General features: G+C 47.7%; 2 protein-coding genes across 9 annotated transcripts in view; one reads left to right on the forward strand and one right to left on the reverse strand.

The window, feature by feature from the left end:
• Positions 1 to 879: 879 nt before the first annotated feature.
• On the reverse strand, positions 880 to 23319 carry WDR87 (WD repeat domain 87). Of its 3 annotated transcripts, none has more exons than XM_054673401.2 (6): positions 23145 to 23319; positions 14463 to 14583; positions 12548 to 12601; positions 8877 to 11755; positions 7849 to 8117; positions 880 to 6569 (listed from the first exon to the last, which is right to left on the reverse strand). In XM_054673401.2, the coding sequence occupies exons 2-6, from the start codon at positions 14541 to 14543 to the stop codon at positions 1246 to 1248; spliced, it is 8607 nt and encodes a 2868-aa protein (XP_054529376.1). In that variant the 5' UTR covers positions 14544 to 14583; positions 23145 to 23319; the 3' UTR covers positions 880 to 1245. The 3 variants fall into 3 exon arrangements, with proteins under 3 accessions (XP_054529376.1, XP_016791323.2, XP_054529378.1); XM_016935834.4 differs by having other exon boundaries at positions 12431 to 12601; XM_054673403.2 differs by lacking the exon at positions 12548 to 12601 and having other exon boundaries at positions 23145 to 23313.
• Positions 23320 to 23409: 90 nt separating this feature from the next.
• Positions 23410 to 27647, forward strand: part of SIPA1L3 (signal induced proliferation associated 1 like 3) — a 310057-nt gene continuing 305819 nt past the window's right edge. For 4 of the 6 annotated variants that reach the window (XM_024351291.3, XM_524247.9, XM_024351290.3 and 1 more), the window contains exon 1: positions 23410 to 23977. The gene's annotated coding sequence lies outside the window, so the exon portion shown is untranslated. The remainder of the gene's footprint in view (positions 23978 to 27647) is intronic. The other 2 variants (XM_024351289.3, XM_063801631.1) reach the window with 2 other exon arrangements.

The following is a 27647-nucleotide window of genomic DNA, read 5'->3' on the forward strand; positions in this document are numbered from 1 at the left end:
CTGACCAACATGGTGAAACCCCTGTCTCTACTAAAAACACAAAAATTAGCCGGGCATGGTGGCACGTGCCTGTAATCCCAGCTACTCAGGAGGCTGAGGCAGGAGAATTGCTTGAACTGAGAGACGGAGGTTGCAGTGAGCCAAGATTGTGCTCCCCTGCACTCCAGCCTGGGTGACAGAGTGAGACTCCAACCCCCAAAAAAAAAAAAAAAAATTTGTAGAGATGGGGTTTCACCATGTTGCCCAGGCTGGTCTCAAACTCCTGGGCTCAAACAATCCTCCCACCTTGGCCTCCCAAAGTGCTGCGATTACAGGCGTCAGTCACCATGCCTAGCCTAAACTCTTTTTTTTTTTTTTTTTTTTGCTTTAACTTCAGATGGCCTCACCCCTTAGTGCCATCCAGTGATGAAGTCACCAGGTGGAGGTGGTACTGGCTAAAACTCGAAGATTATTCCTTTACTCTGAGAATCTCCTCAACATCCACCATTCCTGCTATCTGGAACTCAAGTCATCAGCATACAGAACTACAATCAGAAAAAGAGTCAGCCCCACTGTAGGCCCCCAAATACTAAGGGAGAAAATGTTGCATCTTCTGATTCTAAAGCCCATTCTCTTTCCACTATATCAATACCCCTCAAATTCATGCCAAATGTACATTAGTTTTTGTGTCTGGTACTTTCCTTCTTAGAGTGCTTGGGGAGGATGGTGGGAAGGAATGAAGAGGACAAGGACAGACTCGTCTGCCTCAATACATCCACATAGTGGACACCACTGTCTTTTGGGAAGCTTCCCCCTCTCTCAGGAGTACGTGAGTAAGTTGTTTCCCTGGCTACCTTCCTGGGGAACCAAAGTTTGTGGGGAAAGAACACATCAAAGTGCTTGTTGCAAACAAGAACCTCCTCTTTATTCCACATATAGAAGCTGTGTTTCCAGAGCTGGGAAAGGGCTTCGACCTGGCCCTACCTCTGTGTGGGCCTAGAGATGAAGGTCTAGGGCCGGGCGTGGTGGCTCACACCTGTAATCCCAGCTACTTGGGAGGCTGAGGCATGAGATTTGCTTGAACCTGGGAGGCGGAGGTTGCGGTGAGCTGAGATCGTGTCATTGCACTCCAGCCTGGGCAATAAGAGTGAAACACCGTCTCAAAAAAAAAAAAAAAAAGAGAGAGAGAGATGAAGGTCTAGATCCTGGTAATTAGGCCTTTCTCCAGTTGGCAATGAAAAGTCCCAGCCTCCAGTCAGTCCCAAATTAGAGAGTGGGAGCAACGGTGTGTGTCAGTGCCTTAGTGAGATGAAGATCAGCTTCAGGCAGGCTCTTCCAGGCAAGTTCTAAGATCCCATACCGGGCAATGCCCACGGGAAGGATGGTGCGCACACAGTTCTGCCATGGGAGGGGTATCGCACCCTGGAACTCCTGAGGACTTCTAGGAGTATGAGAACTGCCACAAAACAGGCAGCAGAACAGCCGTTCCCCGGGAACTAGCTCTGTGGCTTTTAGGGCCTCTTCGTAGATGATCTCTTGGGGTTGAGGTTCCTCTCTCATTAGCAGCTCCTGAAGCAGCTTCTGGATTCTGGGGGACTTAAGTTGGTACAGGTCCATGAGCTGGTAGAACTGTTCCATCCAAGCAGTGCTGTCTTTTGGATATCGCTGCTGCAGCATCCGCAAAACATGGTACAGTGCCACAAATGTCTCCCACAAAGGCAACTCTTCCTTTTTTTTAGAAATGGGCTGTGTCTTCTTCTCTAACTTGGGCAGTTTAGGAAACCTGCGTTTATCCTTAAAATCCCAGAAGTCCTTTTGAAACATCAGTGCCAGGGTTTGTTTTTCCACAGAGGCATGGGCACTTGGAAAAATGTCTCTGGCGGCAGGATAAAAGTATTGCATTTCCATCTCCTTGTGAGCAATGGATATCTGCTGTGCCCTCTCACTTCTGTAAGGTTCTCCTAGAAGATGCCAATTTTTAGCCCTTGGGTCTGGAATCCTCTTGGTAGCTAATGGGGACTTTTGTGTGGGGACAGCCAAAGGTTTTGGCCAGCTCTCCTTTTCCTTTGCTTTTATAGGAGGAATCACTTTCAGGTATTTTGGACTCATGGACTGTCTACTTGAGATCCTTGTGTCTTGTGACTCCAGGGCCTGTCTGTGACGGTACACAATGGCTTCAAGTTTGGCCAGATGCAGCCATTCTAAGTTTCCCTTTGAGGCGAGGTCTTTGAGCAGCTGGCACAGTCTATGGAAACCATCCCTGGAAAGCTGTTCTCCCGCTTCCATTCGTTCTAGGACATGGCGGATCCACTCTACATCAGAGAGGCTTACGTCTGCATGTTGTTCCTTAGCTGGGATTTGGGAGAGAGGTAACTGTACCTCAGTCTGTCCCATCAGAGGTGGATGCTGCAAAAACCACTTCCACCAGGCACCTAGTGGTTTGTGTTGGAGTTCCTCAGCTTCCACGGTCCTCCTTAATATGTGGGACATAAATGGGGTCTTTAAGTCCTGTGCTTGGGACTCCAAAACTGTACCCAAAACATGTGGAGGTATGGGTTCATATTTTCCCATCACTTCTCTTTCTTTATCCATTGTCCGTAAGAATTTCCTGGGTATTTCAACTACTGTGGCCTTTTTATCTTCCCAGGATATTTGTTTCTCCGGCACTGGCACTGGTGTTTTCTCTTTCATCTCCAGAGCTGTTGACATCAGTTTCTTCAAAGGGCTTTTTAGAACTCCTAGTCTTATAGCCCTGCCTTTGCCATGAGGAACTCCTCTTAAAATGGAAAGGACTCTTTCCCTTCCTCTTAGGCTCTTTCTTCTTTGTTCTTGTAACTTAAATTGTTTTTCTTTTTTTAAGATCTCTGTTTCCCTGTCCACCTCTTCTTCCAATGAGCAGCTCTCCTCTTCCTCTTCCTCGTCACTCAAACTTTCTGTCTCTTCCTCACTCATAATTTCTTCTTTCTCCTCAAACACTTCTTCCTTCTCCTGAACCTCCTCCTTCTTCTTTTCCTTTTTCTTCTTCTTCTCCTCCTCCTCTAATTTCTCCACCTGCTTCTCCTCCCCTTCCTCCTCCTCCCTTTCCTCCTCCTCCTCCCTTTCCTCTTCTTCCTCCCTTTCCTCCTCCTCCTCAGAAGACAAACTCTCTTGCTTTTCTAGTTCATCTAACAGGCTTTCCATTTCTTCAGAAAAATGCTCTTCACTTTCCACTTCATCCACTTGACTGGAAAACTTTTCCTTTGGTTTGTCAACTCTCTTGGCCTCTTTCCTCTTTCTCCACCTTCGTTTAAGGAATGGGATTACCTCTTCTTCTTCTATTCCTCCTTCCTCTTCATCATCCAATATGACTTCTGAATGCTTTCTGGCCAATTTGCCCTCTTCCTCAGTCATTTTTTCTTCTTTGTTTATCATTCTTCTCATTTCGTTGGCCAGTTTTCTCTGCTTCCGAGCCAGTTTCTTCTCATCTTTAGTCAGTTCTGATCGTTTTTCAGAAAAATCCCACTCTTTGATATCCAGCTTACTCTGTTCTATACTCAGCCTGTGCTCCTTAACAAAGAGTGCCCTCCTCATCTTTGTCATTTTTATTTCTTCCTGTGTTAGTTTCCTTTCATCCCTGGTTAGTTTTTGAAGTGCCTTTAAGATTTTGTTCAGTTTTGCTGGTTCCTTGGAAAGGCTCTCCCTTTTTTTAATCAACTTCCTTGAAGCCTTGGCTAACTTTCTTTGCCCCTGGACAAATATTCTCTGTCCTCTAGTAAATTCCAGTTTTCCTTTGGCAATTTCGCTTTCCTCCATGGCCAATATCCTGTCTTCATGTAGCAGTATCTTCTCCTCTAGTGACAATTTTCTCTCAAACAGTTCTTGTTCAACTTGAGTCATTTTCCTTTGTCTAGAAGTTTCTGGAGTCTCTCCCTTAGACAGTGTTTCTTTTCCCTCAACCAGTCTCATCTTCTCCTCAGCCAGTCTTTTCATTTCCAGGTTCAATGCCTTTTCTTCCTTAGCAATATCCAACTCTCCTCTGAGCCGTTTCTTTCCTTGGACCATTGCCTTCTCCAGAGCTAATTTCATTTTTTCCTGGGCCAATTTCTCCTGTTTTTTGGCCAAACTATCCTCTACTTGGACCAATTTTTTCTCTGTTTCAGCCAGTTTCTCCTTCTTCTTGATCACGGTCTCCTTTTCCTGTGTCAGCTTCTCCTCTACCTGAGCCAGTATCTTCTTGAACATTCCCAATTTGTTCTTTACTTGCACTAATTGCTTTTTGCTGTGGGTGAGTCTTTCTTTATTATAGAGTAGGTTCTCTTTCCTCTGAGCCAATTTTTCCTTCTCCTGGGCCAGATTCTTCTTTTCCTGAGCCAGATTCTTCTTCTGGTACAGTATCATCTTGTTCTTTGTGAGTTCTTCCAAGCTGTTGATCCATCTTTCCCTTTTCTGGGCCAGTTTCATCTTCTTCTCAATCAATTGCTCCCTTTTCCGTCCCAGTCTTTCCTCTTCCTCAGGCATTTTTTCCTTGTGCTGGGCCAGTTTCTCCTTTTCCTGGATCAGCAACTCTTCTTCCTGGGCCAGTTTTGTCTCTTCTTCAGACAGTTTCTCCGTTTGCCAGGCCAATGCCTCCTCTTCCTCAGCCAGTTTCTTCTTTTCCTCAACCAGTTTCCCCTCTTCCTGATTCAGTTCCTCTTCTTTCCAAGACAGTTCTTCCATGTCCCATTCCAGTTCCTCCAATTCCTGGGCCAGCTCCTTTTCTTGCCAGTCCAGATTTTGTTCCCTCTGGGGCAGTTCTTCCACTTTCTGGGCCAATATGTTTTTCACCTCAGCCAGTTTCCCTCCTTTCTTTGCTAGTTTCTCTTCTTCTCTAGCCACTTTCTCCCATTTCTTGGCCAGTTTCTTCCTTTTCTGGGCCAATTTCTCCGCCTCCTGGCTTAGCTTCTCCCCTCTTTGGGCCAGTGTTTCCTCTTTCTGGGCAATCTTACCCTCTGCCTGGGCCATTTCCCTGTCATCCTGGGTTATTTTCATGTATGCCTGGGCCAGTTTTCTCTCTTCCTGGGCCAACTGTCTCTCTTCTTGTGCAAGTTTCTCTTCTTCTTGTGCTAATTTCCTCTCTTCTTGGGCTCGTTTTTTTTCAGCTCGGGCTCGTTTCCTGTGTATTCTGGCCCGTTTGTGTTCTTCTTGGATCTGTCTCTGCTCTTCTGTGACCTGCTGTTCTTTTTCTTCCCCCTCCCGAGACACTTCTTCCTCCAAAGTCACTTCTTCCTCATCCTTGTACTGTTGCTCCTTGGACTTAGATGATAACATATTTTCCCAGACTTGTTTCCACTCCTCCCATTTCAGCTTCTTGTCCTCCTGAAGCATTTCCTCCTCCGGGGATAGCTTTGCTCCAGCCTGATGTAGTTTCTCCTCTTCCTGAAGAAGCCTCTTCTCCCATTCTTCCTTCCATGCCTTCCAGGATTTCCTTGTCTCACCATGGACCTGTTTCCACTCATCCCAGGCCTTTTTCCAGTCCTGCCAAGATGGTGTCCTCTCAATCATAACCAGTTTTCCTTCTTGTTTGACCACTTTCTCCTCTAGTGTGGCCATTTCCTCCACTTCCTCACTCATATCCCTCTCTTCTTTGGTCATTTCCCTCTTTATTTTTCCTACTTTTCTTTCCTTCTGGACAGCTTTCCTCCCTTGCTTAGGTGACTTCTGAAAGGTTTTCTTCTCTTCTTTCTTTGATATTTCTTTTCCCATGGTTACATTACCTGGTTCTAAAAAAATAACTTTCTTGCCCTTTTTCAAAATCACTTGGGTTTCCTCCAAGCCCAGCATGTCTCTTGCTTTCTTTTGTGCTTGTTCTTCTTCCCTTGGCATCACTTCCTTGTGTCTGATCACCTCTTGGGTCACACCTTGTATCATGTCCTCTCTAATTGCTCCTTCCTGGATAAAAATTGGTTTCTTCTCTGGCGGGACTACATCCCAATCAAGGTCCTCAAGCAGAACCTTACTTTCTTTCTTCAATAGGGGGCAGATCTCCTGAAAGAGTTCCCAGCTGGGGTGCCTATCTACCAGCGTCTCCTGAGCAAATGTCACTAGCTCAGCGTTTAGATTTTCTGACATTTTTGTTTGGGAACCAGATATCCTCAGGGTCATAAGACGACATAGATCGTCCCTCCATGATGAGCCATCTCCAGCGGTTGATCTGCGGCCAGATATTCCAGAGGCTCCCCGCCCTTGGATTTTAACCTTTTTAGTAACTGGCTGTTCCATTACAGGAGGTGTAGTTTCCTCATTTATAACTTTGGCTTCTTTTCCCTTCTTTTTGTGCTTCTTTTTGAGTTTCTGAGCTGCTGCTTTCTTGTCTCTTTTGTCACGTATTTTCTGCGGCCTCTTCAGGGTCAATGCAATGTGATCCTTCGAGATATCTTTCTCTTGAGAATCAACATCTTTTGAGAGCTTTATTACACTGGTGCGTGAAGACCATTTGGAATAGACGGATGTTTCCTCCATCTCAATTGGTGCGGCCTCAGTCCCACTTTTATCCTCTAAGAGGCCTGGCTCTGTGCTCATCTGTTTAGAGTCTCTCTCTTTCGTCTTCTTGAGACCCCGCAACCATTTTTGGCCTGCAGTAAAAATCGAGAGATGGAGGTAAGCAAAGTATGGGAAGCTACATGAAACCCTTCCCAATATTAGGTGTGAGCTAAGAAGAACTGTCATATAAGAAGTAGCAACAGAGAGAACTGAGGCCTTAAAAAAAAAAAAAGCATTCCTTTGCTTTATTCCTAGCCCCCTACTCCTGCCAAATCCTAGAGAGCTAGGCCTTAGAGTCTTCCTGAGTTTGAGTGGATCCTTCCTTAGAAAGTCTTTTTTTTTCATTGCTTTCATAAAAATCAATTTTACTGAGGTATAATTTAAACAGGATATACCCATTTTAAGCAAACAGTTTGATGAGTTTGAAAAATGTATACACTTTTGTAATTACTGCAATCACAATCAGGATATAAGGCATTTCTATTATCCCCCTAAATTCCCTCCTATATAGTGTCCCAGTCAACATCTATCTACCCTTAACCTCTGGCCCTAGGCAACCACTGATCTGCTTTCTGTGACTGTAGATTCATTTGCCTTTTTTAGGATTCCAAATAAATAGAATCATTAAAAAATGTGCTCTTTTGTGTCTGCTTTCTTTCAATAGTTTTTGAGATTCTTCCATGTTGTTGCATGTATCACTCTTTTTTTATCACAGTAGTATTTCAGTTTATGAATACACTATAATTTCCTTATCTATACACTTTTTTAAAAAATTATACTTTAAGTTCTGGGATACATGTGCAAAACGTGCAGGTTTGTTACATAGGTATACAGGTGCCATGGTGGTTTGCTGCACCCATCAACCCATCATCATCTACATTAGGTATTTCTCCTAATGCTAGCCCTCCCTTAGTCCCTCACCCGAGAGTGTCTTTTCTATGATGAGATCTTTCCACTTATCTCTCTTCCCACCTGGTATCTCTCTTTTTTTTTTTTTTTTTGAGATGGAGTTTCGCTCTGTCACCCAGGCTGGAGTGCAGTGGCACCATCTCTGCTCATTGCAACCTCCACCTCCTGGGTTCAAGTGATTCTCCCACCTCAGCCTCCCAAATAGCTGGGATTACAGGCACCCACCATCATGCCTGGCTAATTTTTGTATTTTTAGTAGAGACGGGGTTTCACCATGTTGGCCGGGCTGGTCTCGAGCTCCTGACCTCAAGTGATCTGCCCACCTCAGCATCCCAGTGCTGGAATTACAGGCATGAGCCATCATGTCCCGCCAGCCCACCTAGTATCTCTTGATCCACTTTAACCCTAACTACCCTGCCTCTTGGGGACCCTGAGGCACAGACCAGATTACCCCTTACATACTATGCTTTTTGACCCCTGCTCGGCCTCGTCTTTGGCCTTTGCTGGGCTTGATGGCCACTTCAGATTCTTCAGAAACTGTAGGAGGTTTCAGGGAGGATTTAAGTTCAGAAGGCATTGAGACATCTAAAGAAAAAGCCGGCTTTTCATCTCTATGTGACAGGGTCAGGTTTTCATTCAATCTCTGCTCCACTTGAGTGGAAAGGATTTGGAGATCTGTGGCCCGCATCCCCAGCAGATGGTCCAGGGGTTCCTCCCCGATCATCTGCTGCCTATGAAAGTCAAAGGAGAAGAAGGACTATGCTGAGTCAGGAACAAAAGGGAAAATGGGAAGCAAAAAACGGTTGTGGAACAGGCAGGAGGCTTGGCAAAGTGGCCAAGAGAGATGGCATATGCAGAGGAAAATAATGGCTGAGACAAAAGAAACTATCTAGGAAGCCAAGATGGCAATGAATGGAGTGATCTGTATTGGAGGCTGTAGAAGCAGGAGAAAAGGATGAAAATGGAACTTGAAGAAGTAGCGGACACATAGGAAAAGCAATGGAGAAAGGGGTGAGCAGGCCAGGTATGGTAGCTCATGCCTGTACTCCTAGCACTTTGGGAAGCCAAGGTGGCAGGAAGATTTCTTGAGCCCAGGAGTTCGAGACCAGCCTGGGCAATATAGTGAGACTCTGTCTCTACAAACAATTAGCCAGTGTGGTGGTGCATGCTTGTAGCCCCAGCTACTCAGAAGGCTATGGCAGGAGGATTGCTTGAGCCTGGGAAGCAGAGGTTGTAGTGAGCCAAGATCGTGCCACTACACTCCAGCCTGGGCAACAGAGTAAGACCCTGTCTCAAAAAAAGAAGGAAGAGGAGGAGGAAGAGGAGTGAACAGTCAGGGGATTGTCAAGGATAGTCATCTAGGAGTGAGCAAAGGCTATGAGAAAGAAGAAACATCAGGGAGAATTAATGAACAGGGATGAAGAAATAGCAAAGGAAAGGAGGGGGAAAATGGCGAATGGGGTGAAGAATTGAGGGAAGCACAAACTTACTGCATCTCCCGAAAAGTCTCTTGTTTTTGGGTCAGCTGTAAGAGTGAGGTCCTAGAGTGGATTCCAATCTCAGCCATGAGGCTTAGGGTCTTGATCCTCACTCTTTCATCCTTGTCCATTAATCCTTGAGCCAGAGGCATGGCAAAAAGATGAGTAATCATTCCTAGACGCTTCAGCCCTTCCCAAGCTAGTTCTCGGATCAGCGGGTTGGAATTGGTTGTATCATCCAGTAGCCGACGGGCTGTCTCAGAGCGTAGGGCTGGGGACACCTGGTAAGAGGCAAAGATTTGCCCTAGTGCACCAACACAGCACTGGTACTTCAGCAAGGAAGCATGGACCATAATATTGAGCATTGTCTCAATCATGCTATTAATGGTTATTTCAGTCATCTTTCTTCCCAGCCAACTTCGGTTTGCTCCATCTGTAAGGACACTGTAGGTTACATCCTTGGAAAGTCTCATTTCTAGGAAGTGTTCATCCTCCTCCTTCTTCTTTGGATATTCTGTATTACTTATAGCTCTTACCCTGCTGTGCCAGAAAAAGAATTCTTGAGACCTGTCCCATTCCAGCTCCCGCTGGGGTGCATGCAGGTTGCACTGTAGGTATATTGGGGTGCCCTCTGGCCAAAGACGGGCACGAATCACTGAATTGGGGATATAGCAGTCAGGGGCAAAAAGCCATTCCCGCCCACGACCAAAGTAGTATCGCAATATCTGATAGGGGTTGAGTCCATCCCAGCTAGTCAGTTGTAGCTGGGGAGGAAGCACATAATGGCATTGGTAATGTTTGCTCACCTGCATCCAATCTTCCATGTCCTGCAAAGAATAATGCATGGAGGAACGCAGTAACACTGGGCTCCCTTCCTCATCTTCTTCTATCACATGTGGCACAGAATGGTCAAAGGCAATGGCCCGGTTGTTGACAAGTTTCTCCAGACCCACTAATTTCTGTTGCGCTTGTCCAGGGTAGATGTACTTGGGCACAAACATGGTCTCAAAGGAGAAGAAGAAGCTTGGTATGAAAGGCTTAGGGACTTCCAGTACTTCATCTGATATGCTCATAAAGGAAAGGTGAGTCAGCAGGGCTGGGGGAAGCAATTTTAAACAGGACACTAGGTAAAGACTCTGGTTAAAAGTCACAAGCAGGTCACCCCGGTCATTTGCAAAACAGACTGGGCCAAAGTGCAGTGATGAGTCCAGAATGGCTATGAGTCTGCCATGGAAGTCCCAGATCCGAACAGAGCCATCGGCAGAACCTGTGACAAAAAGACTCAAGGAGAGGCAGACATCAAAGGATGTGATGGCACACAGGTGCAGAGGCAGTGTTTCTATGAATTTCAAGCCATTCTGTGACCCAGAGGACAGAAAATCATGGAACTTCCAGAGACGCAGGCAGTTTGTCTCTGTGATGGCACCCACAGACTTGGGCAAGAGTATCAGATGTGTTAGGTGACAGCTGCTGAGAATGCTGGCGAGAGGCCGCAGTTGTACTTTGACCCCATCAAGCACAGCTTCTGACAGGTGCACATAGTCATCCATTCCATAGGAACAGAGCAGAGAGTTTCCTTGGCCACCAAAAATCCCTCCAGACAGCGTGGAGAGTGCCAGTACAGCGCCAAAGTGCATGAATTTTTCTAATCGAGCACAGCTGTGCTGGGAGAGCACTCTTATCACACCACTCTGGTGCCCAGAGAATATCAGTCCCTCTAGACCCCGCCCCAAGTTGAAATGCCCATAAGCCAGGCATTGTACAAAGTCCTGAGAATTTGGTGAGGTGCCTAAGAGATACTTGGCTGGGCAAGGGCAGCGGGTTGTGTCAAATACCAGAACCTCTGAGCTGCCTGTTGCTACAAAGAGCTCCTCTTTACCTGGGTCGTAGGCCCAATCCACAGCCCGGTCCAGGATTGAGAAGGGCCAGGTGATAACCAGAAGGTCCCCTGTTACTGGGGACACAAAGCGCAACAAGCCATCCTCGGTGGTACACAGGATCCGGAACCAGTTATTTCCACAGTAGACCCGACGCAACTGCTGGGGAGCAGAGCCACAGACATTGAAGAGGCTGTAGAAGCAGGGCAGGCGGTGCAAGGAAAAACTATGGGCAGTTTGGCAGAAGAAAGTAATGCTGTCAATAAACTGGAGCCGGTTCAGCTCCTCGCCAAGCTCTAGCCGCCGAAGCAGGCTCCCTGAAGTCAGGTTCCACTCCTTGATTAGGCTGTCACTACCAGCTGTTAGCAGGGTGTGGGCCTCTGGTCGGCTGCGGATACAGATCACTCCTGATTGATGGGCCTGGAAACTGTGGAGTGGATGGCCCTGCTGGAGGCTCCAAACTTGGATTTCCCCGGCTTGGTTTCCAGCATAGAGAAAGCCCTGATCAAAACAGGTGAAGCAGCAGGTGATGGAGGAGCCGCTGCTGGTGGACGTGAACCTCTTTACCTCTCCCAGCTGGCCCTTGCCCTGGTGCATAAGGACCCTCACCACCGTCTCACACAGGGCCAGGAGGGAGCCACTGGGACCATTCAGCATGATGTCCTGGACAAGCTCATCACCTGGCATGGAGACCATGTGGGCTATTTGGAGGCCCGTGCCACCTCGCTCAATGACCCAGGTCACCACTGCCCCCAGGATGCCAGACAGAAGCATCTTCATTTCCGGGTCATAGCAGAGGCAGCTGATGTTGAAGCGGCAGGGCACTTTACCCAGGGGTTTGAATGCCCGAAAGTGGTCCCCAAAGAGTCGCAGGATCAGGTCACCACAGTAGACCACGAGGATATGAAAGGAGCCTGCATGGACCATGGACTGGATGGGTGGCAATCGTTCAGTCATGGAGAATGTTCTTTTCTCAACCATGTCCTCAGTTTTGCTCTTCATCCATGCTACAGCCTAGAAGAGAATAAGAAGGAAACTGCCTAGGCTGGGTGAGGTGGTTCATGCCTGTAATCCCAGCACTTTGGGAGGCCGAGGCGGGTGGATCACCTGAGGTCAGAAGTTCGAGAGCAGCCTGGCCAACATGGTGAAACCCCATCTCTACTAAAAATACAAAAATTAGCTGGGTGTGGTGTCGGTGCCTGTAATCCCAGCTACTCGAGAGGCTGAGGCAGGAGAATCGCTTGAATTCGGGAGGCAAAGGCTGCAGTGAGCCAAGATTGCGCCACTGCACTCCAGCCTGCGTGACAGAGCGAGACTCCGTCTCAAAAAAAAAAAAAAAAGATGAAACTGCCTAGAGCTGATGGTAGGGCAGAATATTCCCTTATTTCCCCATGTTTTGTGTTAAGGAGGAATTGGAGGACTCAAGTGATTTTATCCCTTGGTGATGGGAATTGGAAATATGGTAGAGGCAGGAATCCTAGGACCCTTTTCCTAACCTTGGTTTACTTCGGGGGAACCATACAACCTACTCAACATGGGGACTATAATTGGAGAAAGGATGAGGAGAGATTTCTGGTTCCAGACCACATTCATCCATGGGGAATATCCTCCGTTGTCAATCTGGGCTAACAGTTATATGGGCATGGCTCTTGGAGAATGGGCCAAGAAGGGTAAGAAAGGCAGTCTTACTTGTATTTCTTTTGTGTTTGATGTCACCCAAGAGAGGGAGGCGAAGAAGTGGGCATCACTGAAGTAATAGCATACACACGGCATATTTTGAGGATAGCGAGACTCTTTGAACAGTACCTGGGACCGGTCACTCAGCACAACTAGGCAGTTCTTTGGGTCTTCCGAAGGTTGCTGGAGAGAGGCGTGGCATAAACTAAGAGGCCAGGGCACAGAGGCACTAAATATATTCTCGCACAAGTCACAGTTGGAGCAGTTCCCAAAGTCATGCCTCCCACCCGAAGGACCTACTCCTGTTACACTCACACGTGCATAACTTATCACCTGTGGCACAGCTATACTTCACAAGCATGTAACAAATCCCCCAATGCATGAGGGAACACAACCCTGCAGAGTCTCTGTGTGCAAATTTTATAGTGTGAACACGGGGAAAAATGATGTTCTTTTCAACATGAAATTAGCCATGCCTGCCCTCTAACATTCTTTTTTTTGTTTTGTTTTTTAGATGGAGTCTCTTTCTGTTGCCCAGGCTGGAATGCAGTAGCGTGATCTAGCTCACTGCAACCTCTACCTCCCAGGTTCAACCGATTGTCCTGCTTCAGCCTCTCAAGTAGCTGGGACTACAGGCACATGCCACCAGGCCCTGCTAATTTTTTGTATTTTTAGTGGAGATGGAGTTTCATCATGTTGGCCACGCTGGTCTTGAACTCCAGACCTCAGGTAATCCGCCCGCCTCGGCCTCCCAAAGTGCTGGGATTACAGGCATGAGCTACTGAGTCCAGCCCCCTCTAACATTCTCGCTTGTGTGTAGAAGGTACATGTACCATAAAAGACACAATATTTAACAGAATAGTCAGGCAAGTACATCACCTTACGCACACATGGAATATAGCGGAGTCTCCCAAAGTCAGTGCAGCTCTAAGTTACTGAAGCTTAAAGCTGCACTAAGTGAGACTCTTGGGACACCCTATCTGGCCTTTAAATTTGACAGAGGACAAGCATTTATACAATATATATATTATCCCATGGTGATAGAGCATGTGCTATGAAACATGCATCTGGGATCCTGTTTTTTTTTTTTTTTTTTTTTTTTTTGAGACAAGATCTTGCTCTGTGGCCCCATGCTGCAGTGCAGTGGCCTGATTTCGGCTCATTGCAACCTTTGCCTCCTGGGTTCCAAGTGATTCTCCTGCCTCAGCCTCCCGAGTAGCTGAAACTACAGGCATGGGCTACCATACCCGGCTAATACTTTGTATTTTTAGTAGAGATGGGATTTCACCATGTTGCCCAGTGTGGTCTTGAACTCCCGAGCTCAGGTGATCTGCCTACCTCGCCCTGGCAAAGTGCTGACATTACAGGCATAAGCCACCACGCCTGGCCCTGGGATCCTTGTATGCAGAGCCAACCATAGCAAAACTGAGCTTGGCAACTGTTTTCTCTGGTGCCTCCTCCCCTGTTTTAAAAAATCTCTCAGCCAGGCGCGGTGGCTCATGCCTGTGATCCCAGCACTTTGGGAGGCCGAGGCGGGCAGATTACTTGAGCTCAGGAGTTCACGACCAGCTTGGGCAACATGGTGAAACCCCGTCTCTACTAAAAATACAAAAAATTAGCTGGGCGTGGTGGCGTGCGCCTGTAGTTTCAGCTACTTGGGAGGCAGCTGAGGCAGGAGAATTGCTTGAACCTGGGAGGCTGAGGTTGCAGTGAGCCGAGATCATGCCACTGCACTCCAGCCTGGGCGACAGAACGAGACCGTGTCTCAAAATAAATAAAATAAAATAATAGAAAAACTCTCTTTCCAGAAGGTCAGTTCCTCTTACAATCCTCCAGAGTGTCCACTTTCCACTATCAAAATGTCCTTGCGAGAAGTCTGTGACTCATGGAAATTGATGGCCTACCTCCTGCTAAGGTGGTGACTATAGTATACCCTGTTTGCTTCCTGTTCTCAAGGACAATCTGTGGCTCTTCTGAAATGCTCATGACTGTAAGACAGGTAGCAGCCAACCTATAATATGTTTATGTCCTACATATACATTACCTTGCTTTTATTTATGGTGTCATTTAGGAGGAGTTTTAAATCTTTCCACAGGGGAATGAGCCTGGGGGAAGACATCACCATCAGACTCCCTTGGCCCTCCTGAGGACTGTTGCTTAAAAACCTGTGGGAATCCAAAAGAGCCCAGCTTAGTCACTGCCATTTTCCGAGAAGCTAGGAATCAGAAAGCAAGAACAATGAACTCATGTTTATTGAACACCTTCTGAAAGTCAGGAACTGTGCACAAGACATACCTTCTCATTTCATCCACTCTACAGCCCAGTAAGGTAGGCATTATCTCATTTTATAGATGAGAAAACTGAGGCTTGGAGAGAGCAAATTGGGAGTGAATCTTAGCATGTTCCTATCGTAACCCAGTAACATATATGGGTGAGAGAACCAGAGAAACCGAGAGAGGGGCTGGGAAAGAATACCCTCACAGGCAAATAATAGTCCTTCACATTTTGTGGTGTGTCCGGAGAGCATTTTGTGAAGACTGTGGGTTCTCAAAGTATGGTCCCTGGACCTCATGAACCAGGACAGACACTTACGACTGCTGTTTGTAGGCTGGCCTAGTTCTCAGACAGGTGACCACTCTATTTCCTTCCAACTCATACTTCATGCTTTTCAGCTGCTCTGGAAACATGACAGTTAAATTTATAGTCTGGCCAGCAGAGGGCAACGGAGGCCAACCTTTCCTGCCAGATGTAGAAGAACTTCATCCGTTTAGAGAAATGGTGGGAACTTGTTAAAAATGCAAATTATTGGGCCCCACCCCAGACCTACTCAATTGGAAATTCTGAGATTAAGGCCCATCAATGAATAATTGTTGTTGCTGCCCATCAATCTGAGATTAAGGCCCATCAATCTGAGATTAAGGCCCATCAATGAGTTGTTGTTGTTGTTTTGTTTTGTTTTGTTTTGTTTTGTTTTTAAGAGATAGGGTTTTGGCTGGGCACCGTGGCTGATGCCTGCAATCACAGCACTTTGGGAGGCGGAGGAGGATAGATCACCTGAGGTCCAGAGTTCGAGACTAGCCTGGCTAATATGGTGAAACCCCGTCTCTACTAAAAATACAAAAATTAGCTGGGCGTTGTGGCAGGTGCCTGTAATCCCAGCTACTCTGGAGGCTGAGGCAGGAGAATCACTTGAACCCAGGAGGCAGAGGCTGCAGTAAACCGAGATTATACCACTACACTCCAGCCTGGGAAAGAGTGAGACTCAGTCTCAAAAAAAAAAAAAAAAAAAAAGGAAAAAAAAAGAAAAAAAGAGACAAGGCTTTGCTCTGTTGCCCAGGCTGTAGTGCAGTGGTACCATCATAGCTCACTGCAGCTTTGAACTCCAGAGCTCAAGTGATCCTCCCACTTCAGCCTCCCACATGCTAGGACTACAGGCATATGCCACCACACCTGGCTAATTTTTGTTTCTTTGTTTTGTTTTTGTAGAGACAGGGTCTCACTATGTTGCCCAGGCTGGCCTTGAGCTCCTGGTCACAAGTGATCCTCCTACCTTGGCCTCCCAAAATGCTGGGATTTCGGGCATGAGCCACCACACCTGGCCTATTTTGTTTTTTTGTTTCAATTTTTGTAGAGATGGGAGTGGGGGTGGGGTAGGGATGAGGGGGTGTCACTATGCTGTCCAGGCTGGTCTCTAACTCCTGGCCTCAAGCTTTGGCTTCCCAAAGACTTGGCTTCCCAAAGTGCTGGCATTACAGGCATGAACCGTTGCACCTTGCTTCAACAATAACCAAAATGTGAAAAACACTGGTTTAGAGAACTGTTGGAGTCCCAATTCATTTGGCCTGGGCTTCCTGAAGCAAGGTCAGCAAAACACACCTTCTGGTATGCCACAGAGACTTGCTCACTGGATTTGGGATGGGGGGAAGCAGCAGGCAAAACTTACCATCATCATCTCACATGCACACAGTGGGTGAGAGCCCACAGAAAAGCTTTCAACATCAATCATTTCATTAGTTCTTGAAAGAATCCTGAGAGGCAGATATCATCATCTCCATTGTACAAAAGAGGAACATTAACTCAAAGAGGAAAAGGGATGTGTTTGAGTCTACAAAGGGCAGATCAAGACTAAGATCCACCAGGTGCAGTGGCTCATGCCTGTAATCCCAGCACTTTAAGAGGCCGAGGTGGGTGGATCACGAGGTCAGGAGTTCAAGAACCAGCCTGGCCAACATGGTGAAACCCTGTCTCTACTAAAAATACAAAAATTAGCCGGGCACGGTGGTGGGCGCCTGTAACTCCAGCTACTCGGGAGGCTGAGGCAGGAGAATCGCTTCAACACGGGAGACAGAGGTTGCAGCAAGCCGAGATCACGCCACTGCACTCTAGCCTCAGTGACAGAGCAAGACTCCGTCTCAAAAACAAAAAAACAAAAAAACAAAAAAAGACTAAGATCCAATCCACAGTTCAGGATTCTTCTACTATATCAGAGGAGGAAGAGGTTTTGCTGGCTGATGCTCAGAAGGCTCTCCGATCCACAAATCCACTCACAATGGGAACTTGGGACTGGCTGGCAGCACACACCATCCTGTCTCTTTCCACACTCCCCAGACTGCATGCTGCCCTCCTGCGATAGCTGTCTCCATTCTGTTCCACTCAACCCTGCACTTGCTGCTCATTCTGAATGCCTTTCAGGCTCTAGTTGATCTGCTTCAGATCCTGCACAGCAGTGGAGGCCCCTGTGGGAGTTACCCCAGGCCAAAGTGGGAGGCTCACTCGCTTTCAGCCAGAAGTTCAAGGCCAGCCTGGGCAACATAGTGGGACCCTGTCTCTACAAAAAAAAAAAAAAAAAAAAAATTAGCCAGGCGTGGTGGCATGTGCCTGTGGTCCTAGCTATTTGGGAGGCTGAGATGGGAGGATCACTTGAGCTCAGGAGGTTGAGGCTGCAGTCAGCTATGATGGCCCCACTGCATGCCAGCCTGGGTGACAGAGCAAAATCCTGTCTTAAAAAAAAAAAAAGGCCAGGTGCGGTGGCTCACGCCTGTAATCCCAGCACTTTGGGAGGCTGAGGTGGGTGGATCATGAGGTCAGGAGTTCAAAACCAGCTTGGCCAACATGGTAAAACCCTGTCTCTACTAAAAATACAAAAATTAGCCAGGCATGGTGGCGGGCGCCTGTAATCCCAGCTACTCAGGAGCCTGAGGCAGAGAACTGCTTTGAACCCAGGAGGCGGAAGTTGCAGTGAGCCGAGATTGCAGCACTGCATTCCAGCCTGGGCGATAGGGCGAGACTCCATCTCAAAAACAAAACAAAAAACACCAAAAAACCCAAACAACAACCACAACTCAGAGTTACCCCACTGGCCCCTTCTTGCGGCCCTGGAGCTGCTGAGAGAGTAGTCGTTTGTAACAAATTTGCAGTCACTGCCATCACTTCCCATATTCCAAATAGCTCCACTGGGTCCCACTTCTCTTGACCGGCCTACAGAGAGCAAGTGGTTGGGACTATTTGGGGGAATATTTCTAGGTGATGAGTGAGAAGGAGGACTTTCAAACCCCAAATCTCTATGTTTATTTAATTTTATGTGGTTTTTTTTTTTTTTTTGAGACAGGGTCTTGCTCTGTTGCCCAGGCTGGAGTGCAGTGGTAGAGTCACAGTTCACTGCAGCCTCAAACCCCTGGGCTCAAGCAATCCTCCTGCCTCAGCCTACCGAGTAACTGGGACCACAGGCACACACCCCCATGCCTGGCTAATTTTTTAAAAACTTTTTGTAGATACAGGGTCTCCCTATGTTGCTTAGGTGGTCTCGAACTCCTGGGCTCAAGCGATCCACCTGCCTCAGCCTCCCAAAGTGCTGGGATTACCGGTATGAGACACTGCACCTGGCCCTCTATGTTTATTTATTTATTTATTTATTTGCCACTCTTCCCCACACCATAGACCAGTTTCCTTGGGTTAGCCTCAGAGGATGACATTCGACTCCCTAATCCCAGTACCTGTCCTTAAAAGCAAGTTTGTAGTGAGCTCCAGATGCTTTAATCCCAACAGTCTTGTTTAATATCTTTTATTTCTTTTTCCTTTTTTATTTTTTTTGAGACAGAGTCTCACTCTGTCACCCAGGCTGGAGTGCCGTGGCACTATCTTGGCTCACTGCAACCCCCGCCTCTGGAGTTCAAGTGATTCTCCTGCCTCAGCCTCCTGAGTAGCTGGGATTACAGGCATGCACCACCATGCCCAGCTAATTTTGTATTTTTTTTTTAGTAGAGATGGGGTTTTACCATGTTGGCCAGGCTGGTCTCGAACTTCTGACCTCAGGTCATCTGCCCGCCTCAGCCTCCCAAAGTGCTGGGATTACAAGCGTGAGCCACCATGCCCGGCTGATTGTTTAATATCTTAACACAAAGATAATCTAATGGGAGAATTCAAGCTCTGTGGCCAATTTAGCGTGAAGGGTATTTGGGACCAATGCATGTTATTCCTGCTGACTGTGGAGACAAACCAGGTCCATGACTGGGTGTTGACACTGGAACTATATTCCTTTTCTTAGCACCAGTCCACTGTAAGGTACAGCATTAGTTGGTGGCCTGAGGAAAGGCAAACCTCCCACGAGCTTTGCCTTGTTAAAGAGAGTTGACTCTAGGGGGCACTGCACTCCACGACACGGTCAGGCCCCTGGGCTCCCTTTGGCTCACTTGTTGGCTCCAATGTGCTCTGTTACAGGTGAGTGTGAGGGGATCCAGGCAGGTTTCTTGCTCCCTAGAGCTTACAGTCATCAAAGAAGAGATATAAAATGGATTACAGTGGGAAATTCTAGGTGATGGGTTATATTATCCTTTAGAACTTTTCTGCAACTTTTAATTTCCTCAAACTAAATTGCAAATTAAATTCAGTTTTAAGAAGGAAAAGTATGAAGTGCTTTGAGTACATATAATGAGGAGACCTGGCCACCCAAAAGGAAGGTGATGAGTGCGCCACACTGTGAGACAGGGCCCTGCATGGATTATATAACCTTGCAGGTGGTCTCACATTTGGGCACAGGGGTGCAGAAAGTCCAGCTGATATCAGAAGGGCCTAATTAGTTGACTGTAAAGTCAGAGGGGCAAACCTAGGCTTACTTGGTTCTTTGAATGACATTACTGATAAGGAGCCCAAGTTTGTCCCCAGGGCCTGGGAGTGCTACTCTGGCCTTCAGGTGGCTGCATAGCTAGGGCTGGGGGTGGAATGCATTTAACTTTCTTAATGGGAAGAAATAGTTTTCCAGGCTGACAAACATACATTAACAGGGTGGGCTAGTTTCTGTTGGATGGAAGAGTTACCCTGGATCCCTGAGAAGTAACGACAGTATCCAGGATTAATTAGGTTGTAAAGTAGTAACCAGGCGTTTTACATATCTTTTAATTCTTATTTATTTATTTTGAGACAGGGCCTCACTCTCACCCAGGCTGGAGTGCAGTGGCACGATCATGGCTCACTGCAGCCTCAACCACTCCGGCTCCAGTGATCCTCCTGCCTTAGCCTCCTGAGTAGTTGGGACTACAGGCTAGTGCTACCACACCTGGCTAATTTTTGTACTTTTTGTAGAGATGGGGTTTCACCATGTTGCCCAGGCTGGTCTCAAACTCCTAGCCTCAAAGAATCCACTTGCCTCAGCCTCCCAAAGTGTTGGGATTACTACAGGTGTCAGCCACCGCACCCAACCAATTTGGTTTAATTCTTACAATTATTCTAACGACTTAGCTATTATCCTCCCTGTAATTAAACAACTTTTTTTGTTTTTTGTTTTGTTTTGTTTTGAGTCGGAGTCTCACTCTGTCGCCCAGGCTAGAGTGCAGTGGCGCCATCTCCGCTCACTACAAGCTCCGCCTCCCAGGTTCACGCCATTTTCCTGCCTCAGCCTCCCGAGTAGCTACAGGCGCCCGCCACCATGCCTGGCTAATTTTTTGTATTTTTAATAGAGACGGGGTTTCACCATGTTAGCCGGGATGGTCTCAATCTCGTGACCTCGTGATCCACCCGCCTCGGCCTCCCAAAGTGGTGGGATTACAGGCATGAGCCACTGCGCCTGGCCATTAAACAACTTTTAAAAACGGACATGGTAAAATATGGAAAATGTACTAAGGAGCAGGTAAGGGAAAAAAAGTCACCTTTTCACACCTGACCAGCTGTCCTTCTGTTTCCCCTTCCCAGAAGTAACTCTGGTTGTGTCTTTCTTTTGTGTGTGTGTGTGCTTTTTTTTTTTTTTTTTTTTTTTTTTGAGATGGAGTCTCTGTCTGTCGCCCAGGCTGGAGTGCAGTGGCGCGATCTTGGCTCACTGCAACTTCTGCCTCCTGAGTTCAAGTGATTCTTGAGCCTCAGCCTCCCTAGTAGCTGGGATTACAGGCGTGCGCCACCACACCCAGTGAATTTTTTGTATTTTTAGCAGAGATGTGGTTTCGCCATTTTGGCCAGGCTGGTCTCAAACTCCTGACCTCAAGTGATCCGCCCACCTCCCAAAGTGCTGGGATTACAGGCGTGAGCCACTGCGCCTGGCCCTTCTTGTGTGTTTCTAAAGGTGTTCTGTACATACACAAGCATATACATATAAATATTTTTCTTTTTTTATTTTTTTGAGACGGAGTCTTGCTCTGTTGCCCAGGCTGGAATGCAGTGGCGCCATCTTAGCTCACTGCACGCTCCGCCTCCCAGGTTCACGCCATTCTCCTGCCTCAGCCTCCCGAGTAGCTGGGACTACAGGTGCCTGCCACCATGCCCAGCTAATTTTTTCTATTTTTTAGTAGAGATGGGGTTTCACCATGTTAGCCAAAATGGTCTCCTGATCTCATGATCCACCCGCCTTTCCCTCCCAAAGTGCTGGGATTACAGGCGTGAGCCACTGTGCCCGGCCAAAAATATTTTTCTTATGCAAGTGATAGTATACTATATACACTGTTATTCACTTTTCTCTTAATACACCTTTAAGATTAATTCATATTAATACATGTAACTCATTTCCCAACAGTTACTAGCTGCAGGGTATTCCACCGTGTGGCTGAACTATCATTTATTTATCCAAATTTCTATTAATGGACATTCGGTAGTTTCCAACCTTTTGCTACTGCAGCTAATGCCGCAAATGAGTATCTTTGTTAGTGCCTCATAACATTTTAATTTTATTTGATTTTAATTAACTTAAATTGTAGAACTGAGGCCAGGCATGGTGGCTCACGCCTGTAATCCCAGCACTTTGGGAGGCCGAGGCTGGCAGATCACGTCAGGAGATCGAGACCATCCTGGCTAACATGGTGAAACCCAGTCTGTACTAAAAATACAAAAATTAGCTGGGTGTGATGGCGCCTGCCTGTAATCCCAGCTACTTGGGAGGCTGAGGTAGGAGAATCACTTGAACCAGGGAGTCAGAGGTTGCAGGGAGCCGAGGTGGCGCCACTGCACTCCAGCCTGGCGACAGAGTGGGACTCCATCTCCAAAAAAAAAAAAAAATGTAGAACTGAAGCAATGAAAACATTTTTCCATTAACCTAACTTGGAATAATATTTTGGATATATTTGGGTTAAATAAAATATTAAAATTAATTTCATAGCTGGGTGAGATGGCTCACGCCTATAATCCCAGCACTTTGCGAGGCTGAGGTAGGAACATGTCTTGAGGCCAGGAGTTCAATACCAGCCTGGGCAACATAGCAAGAAAAAAAAAGTAAGTAAATAATAATGATAAATAAAATGAATTTTACCTGTTTATGTCAAAATTAAAATTGCATATGTGGCTTGCATTACACATAAAAACACACACATATATAATTTTTTTTTTTTTTAAAGAGACAGGGTTCTGCTTTGTCGCCCAAGCTGGAGGGCAGTGATGCTATCATGGTTCACTGCAGTCTCAAACTCCTGGGCTTAAGCGATACTCAGCCTCTTGAATAGCTGGGACTATGGCCACATGCCACCACGCCTAGCTAGTTTTTTAGTTTTAGTAGAGATAGGGTCTTGCTATGTTACCCGGCCAGTCTCCAACTCCTGGCCTTAAGTGATCCTCCTGCCTCGGTGGCTCAAAGTGCAGGGTGTATTTCTCTTAGCTAGTATTGCTCTACATTGTTGTAGTCTGGTGGTGGCCTGATATCCCTACTGGACTGAAAACTCCCTGAAGGTAGGACTCCAGTCTGTCTGGATTTCTCTTGTGTCTCCATAATCACCCAACCTGACATGGAATAGGTGGTTAATCCATTTTTGTTGAATGAGTGGAAAAATGTGGTCTCCCAGGAAGAAACATATGCTTCCCAGCTTCAAGTGCTAGTGAACATCTTCCTAGAAGGCAGGCTGAGGCGGAAAGGGTATTGACTCCGGCTTCTCCACCAGAGGACCTTGCAATTCCAGTCAATTCCCTCGGTAACTCTTATGGAGGAGTGGCAATATACATTAAAAAAGGAGTGTGTGTTGCGGGGTATTCCGCTGCTTGGTTATGTCACCAGGTGGATTAAATTTGGACAAAATTTCCCAAGGTGTAGGTACTCTACAAACACTAGTTACCCTCAGGAATGTGCGATCAACAAAAGAATGCAAGATAACAAGGCCCCTAGGCAGCCCCCGGGTCTTGTGGCTCCCGTCGAAGGCAGAGCTCTGGAGCCGCCTACGCCGGGGAGAGGCGACTACACCTGGGGCCCCTCACCCTCGGGCCTCCTGCACGTGGCAGGGAAGGCAGGGCGTCTCTATCTCAAAGCATCGGCTGCGCCTGTTACCTGCGACAGGATTCCCGACAAGGGACGGGTACGGCGTGTGCACTCAGGAGCTCCTAGAGCTAGGGGCAGCAACTAAGAAGCTACCTGGCGGATGCTGCGAGAGGACTCCGCCCACAGAACGGTTGGCCCCCAACCCCGCAGCCGGCGGACTTCCCGAGGCCAGGGGTCTGAACGCGCGTGCGCATGGGCGCGCGCTCTCGAAAGAAAAAAAAAAATCCTCTCCGCGGGGGCCCGCGGCAATTTAGGCCGGGGTCTGCCGACGACCGCGCGTGCGCGGGCGTGCATCTACGCCCTCTTCCACCGCCCCCTCCGCTGGGGGTCTAGCGCACTGCTCCGCTTCCCCCGTTTCCCCCGGGCTAGCGTCCTAGGGGTGAGTGACTCGAGCCTGGCAGAGAGTGAGGGAGAGGTTCCGCCGAATGAAGGGAGGAGGTAGACGGGGCCAGAAGAAAGGAGAAACCGCCCCGGCGGGGCGAAGAGCGCGGCTCTCGAGCTGTAGTCTGCAGGAGACACACCTCCCTCCCTCACGCCCCTCGGGGCTGCGGAAGTGCTCTAGAGACTGGAGCTGCACGAAGGCGACCAGCGGACTACCGTTCCTAGGAGGCAGCGCGGCGGTGCGCCTACGGCTCCCGGCAGCCCCCGCGCGCTATTCTCTTTTGAGTTCGCGGCCGGCTAGGGCGAAACTACAGTTCCCAGGAGGACTCGCGCGAAGCGGCTTGGAAGTGGGCAGCCTGGAAGTCACTCGGGCCACCGGAGCTGGCGGCGTCTCCAGCGAGCGGCGCGGAGCTGGACGCCGCGATCGTGGGGCCCGCGAGGCGGGCAGCCGGGGCGTCCAGGTACGTGGCTCCGGGTGCAGGATCGGCCTCGCGCAAGGGTGGCGGGGAATCGGTGGCTGCCCGGACCCCGAGGGTCAGCGCGGGCGGACGGCCGGGTGTGGGTACTGGCCGTGGGGGGCGGCGGCGCCGGGACTCGCGCCCTCCGGACCCAGCCGGACTCGTGCCCGCATGGCTCAACTTTCCAGGCGTGCACCCCGGCGCTGTGGTGAAGAGCTTGGAGGCGGGGAGCGGTGGATTCGCGTCCCGGCTGTGCCACTCGGGAGCCGCGATCTGGGGAAACCGCGCCGAACCTCAATTTCCCCTGCAGTAAAACGGAGTAGGAGAGCATCTTGGCGGAGACTCTGTTGAGATAATATAATAAAACATTTGGCACATAGGAGGCACTTACTACGTATTTGGGTTATTGTTAGCTCTCCGAAAAATGAGGTGAAGATGTTATCGATTGCATAGGGTGAGGATTAGTTGAGCGTGTGCATGTAAAGAGGTGAGTCCTTAGTTAGCACCCAATGCAGGCTAGCTGCTGTTAACCGAGATTATTTTGTTAAGAGCGTTGGTTTGGAAGGCAGAGAGACCCCAGGTTCAAATTTGAACATTTACCAGTTGTGTGACTTTGGGCAACTGGCTTCACCTCTCTGTGCCTTGGTTTCCCTATCTATAAAATGGGGATTTAAATAGCAACCACTTCGTCGAGTTGTTTTCAGGATGCAGTGAGAATACCATGTGTAAAGTGCTTAGCTCAGCAGCTGGCATATAACGCTCAGTAAATGGTACCATTTATTCAGCGTTTTCCTAGTGGCCCAGAGACCCTCTGAGGGTGGGGCTCTGGCCGTAGTATTGGTCACCCCCGAGGGCCAGATTCAGAACTGGTCCAGTTGACTTCCCTTCCTACTACCTCCGGTTCCTCATTTACAAAATGGGATAATAACAAGATCACTCTCAAAGGGTTGTAAGGATTTGCTGAGATTGTATTTCTAGTCCAGCGCCATCTCTCACTAAGTAGCAGCTCTTATGTATTATAATTGTTCTTCAATATTCTCCATCTGGCCCAGAGACTGCCTGACTGTGGGCTGTGACATGACAGCCCTGAGCTCCCCCACACATTTGCTCCCATCCTCAGTGTCCCATCTGTGGAATGGTAGTCATAGGACTTTTGTGCCAGGATTGTTTGGATGGTTCCAGGAGATAATTCATGTTTAGTGCTTTGCACAAGGCCCGGCACACAGTAAGTGCTTATTAAATGATAAAATGTATCTTGCTGTTTTTTTTTTTAATAGCCCCTTTTTGCTTCTGTTTGTACCTACATGGCAGAGTGGGCACAAAGTTAGTGTTTTTTTATCTTCCCCCTCCCTCCCAAATTTTACTTACCAAAGATTAAATTATGGAACACACTATAGTAGAAAGGCCTAAGAAGAAATGGGTCTGACCTGCCATCAGCAGTCCCCTGCTCACACACCCCTCCCCATAGAGCCAGTATGTTCACTCCAGTGCTTTAATTGTTGTCCCGGTGCTGCCAGCTTTTGCCTTTGTGTCCCAAAGCCACTGAGTCCCCTGCACTCCAGCTCCAGATGTGGAGCCTGTGCTGCTTTGATGCTGTAGCTCAAAGAAGTGGCTGTTTCTTGGGCACCATAAACTCAGCATGTCCAACCTGAACTCCTTCTCCTCCTGGAACCAGTAGTCACCATCTTGGCAAATGTGCCAGCATTGACCTGGTTGCCTAAGCCAGAAACCTGGGAGTTGCTCTTCTTCCCCAGCCTTCCCATATCCAGTCAACTAGCAAGAAGGACGAAGCTGCCATTTCATAGAAACACCATTTCATTGGCCCATATTGGTCTCCCATCTGATGGGCACTGAAAGTTCCCCTCAGCTTGAGACGGAGTCTTGCTCCATAGCCCAGGCTGGAGTGCAGTGGCACAATCTCAGCTCACTGAAGCCTCCGTCTCCCGGGTTCAAGCAATTCTCCTGCCTCAGCCTCCTGAGTAGCTGGGATTACAGGTGCCCGCCACCACATGCGGTTAGTTTTTTTTTTTTTAGTAGAGATGGGGTTTTCACCATGTTGGCCAGGCTGGTCTCGAACTCCTGACCTCAGGTGATCTACCCATTTTGGCCTCCCAAAGTGCTGGGATTGTAGGGCATGAACCACCGCGCCTGGCTGTGACAAGGTTAAGTCAAGTCATTAGGGATTAACATACGTAAACCTATGTAACATATGTATTAATAAGGGCAAGAAGATGTTATAGACTTGGCTAGACAGCAGTGGCTGTGGATGTGGCATGAAAGCCTGGCTTTCAGGGGACCCAGTTCTGTGATTTTAGCCTGGTGAAGATCGGCTGAGTTGTTAATTTCTTTCAGAAAAGTTAGATGGTGTCAGCGGCTTAGAATATCCCGTGTGGGAGGGTGGCCATCCTGGGCATTTCAGGAGGCAGCACACATACCACACACCCAAGAAGAGGCTGGGAAGGGCATTTATTAGCGCTCCCCTTAGGTTGAGTTTATTGTCAGAAACCTGTCATTGTGATTTCATTTGATGATAGAAACCAGTGGCCTCAATCACATTTGTGATGGCCAGCAAATTTACCTAAGCATTTTGCTAACCTGAAGAAGTAAAGCAGTGGCTTAAAAAAAAATCTTGGTTGTTCTCCATGACTAGTGACAGCAGCACGTGGCTTTTTAGCAGTCAGTGTAGAATGAATGATCTAAGAGTTAAATGTGAGTCTGTGTTTCAGACATTGCAGTTGTTAGGTGGTAAATCAAAAGTGGAATTTAGAATGTGCAGTGATTGGTGCCTCATTTTTTTGCTGTAAAATATATTTTACTGATATATTTCAAACATAGTCTTAGTAACTTGTAAAATGTAAATTAAATGTATTTACATTTTAATAAAAGAATTCAATAATCATTTCCTTCAAAATAAAGTGTTTGTTTTTAGCTATTAGAATGAGAGGCTATTTGGCAGGGTGCAGTGGCTCATGCCTATAATCCCAGCACTTTGGAGGCTGAGGTGGGTGGATCACTTGAGCCCAGGAGTTTGAGAGCAGCCTGGGCAACATGGCGAAACCCCATCTCTACAAAAAATTAGTCAGGTGTGGTGGCACACATCTCTAGTCCCAGCTACCCGGGATGTTGAGGCTGTAGTGAGCTGTGATTGCAGCATTGCACTCCAGCCTGTGTGACAGAGTGAGACCCTGTCTCAGAAAAAAAAAAAAAAAAAAGAATGAGAGGCTGTTGTACCAGTTTGTGCATTTGTGTATTCTTCAAGACTGATATTGCTTCCTTTTTGTTGTTTTTAGACAGAGTCTTGCTCTGTGGCCCAGGCTGGAGTGCAGTGGCACGATCTCAGCTCACTGCAACTTCCACCTTCTAGGTTCAAGCGATTCTCCTGCCTCAGCCTCCTGAGTATCTGGGATTACAGGCACGTGCCACCATGCCCGGCTAATTTTTGTATTTTTAGTAGAGATGGGGTTTCGCCTTGTTGGCCTCGAACTCTTGACCTCAGGTGATCCACCCACCTTGGCCTCCCAAAGTGTTGGGATTACAGGCGTGAGCCACCGTGCCTGGCCTATTGCTTCCTTTTTTTAAGGACTATTTTGGTCATGACCTTTTGTGCGTGTGTGTATGTATGTGATTGGGTTGAATTTAGCTTAAAAAAAGTTATGCAAGAAATTCATGCTTG

The sequence above is a fragment of the Pan troglodytes genome, chromosome 20, assembly GCF_028858775.2.
Source record: "Pan troglodytes isolate AG18354 chromosome 20, NHGRI_mPanTro3-v2.0_pri, whole genome shotgun sequence".
NCBI classification, from domain to species: domain Eukaryota; kingdom Metazoa; phylum Chordata; class Mammalia; order Primates; family Hominidae; genus Pan; species Pan troglodytes.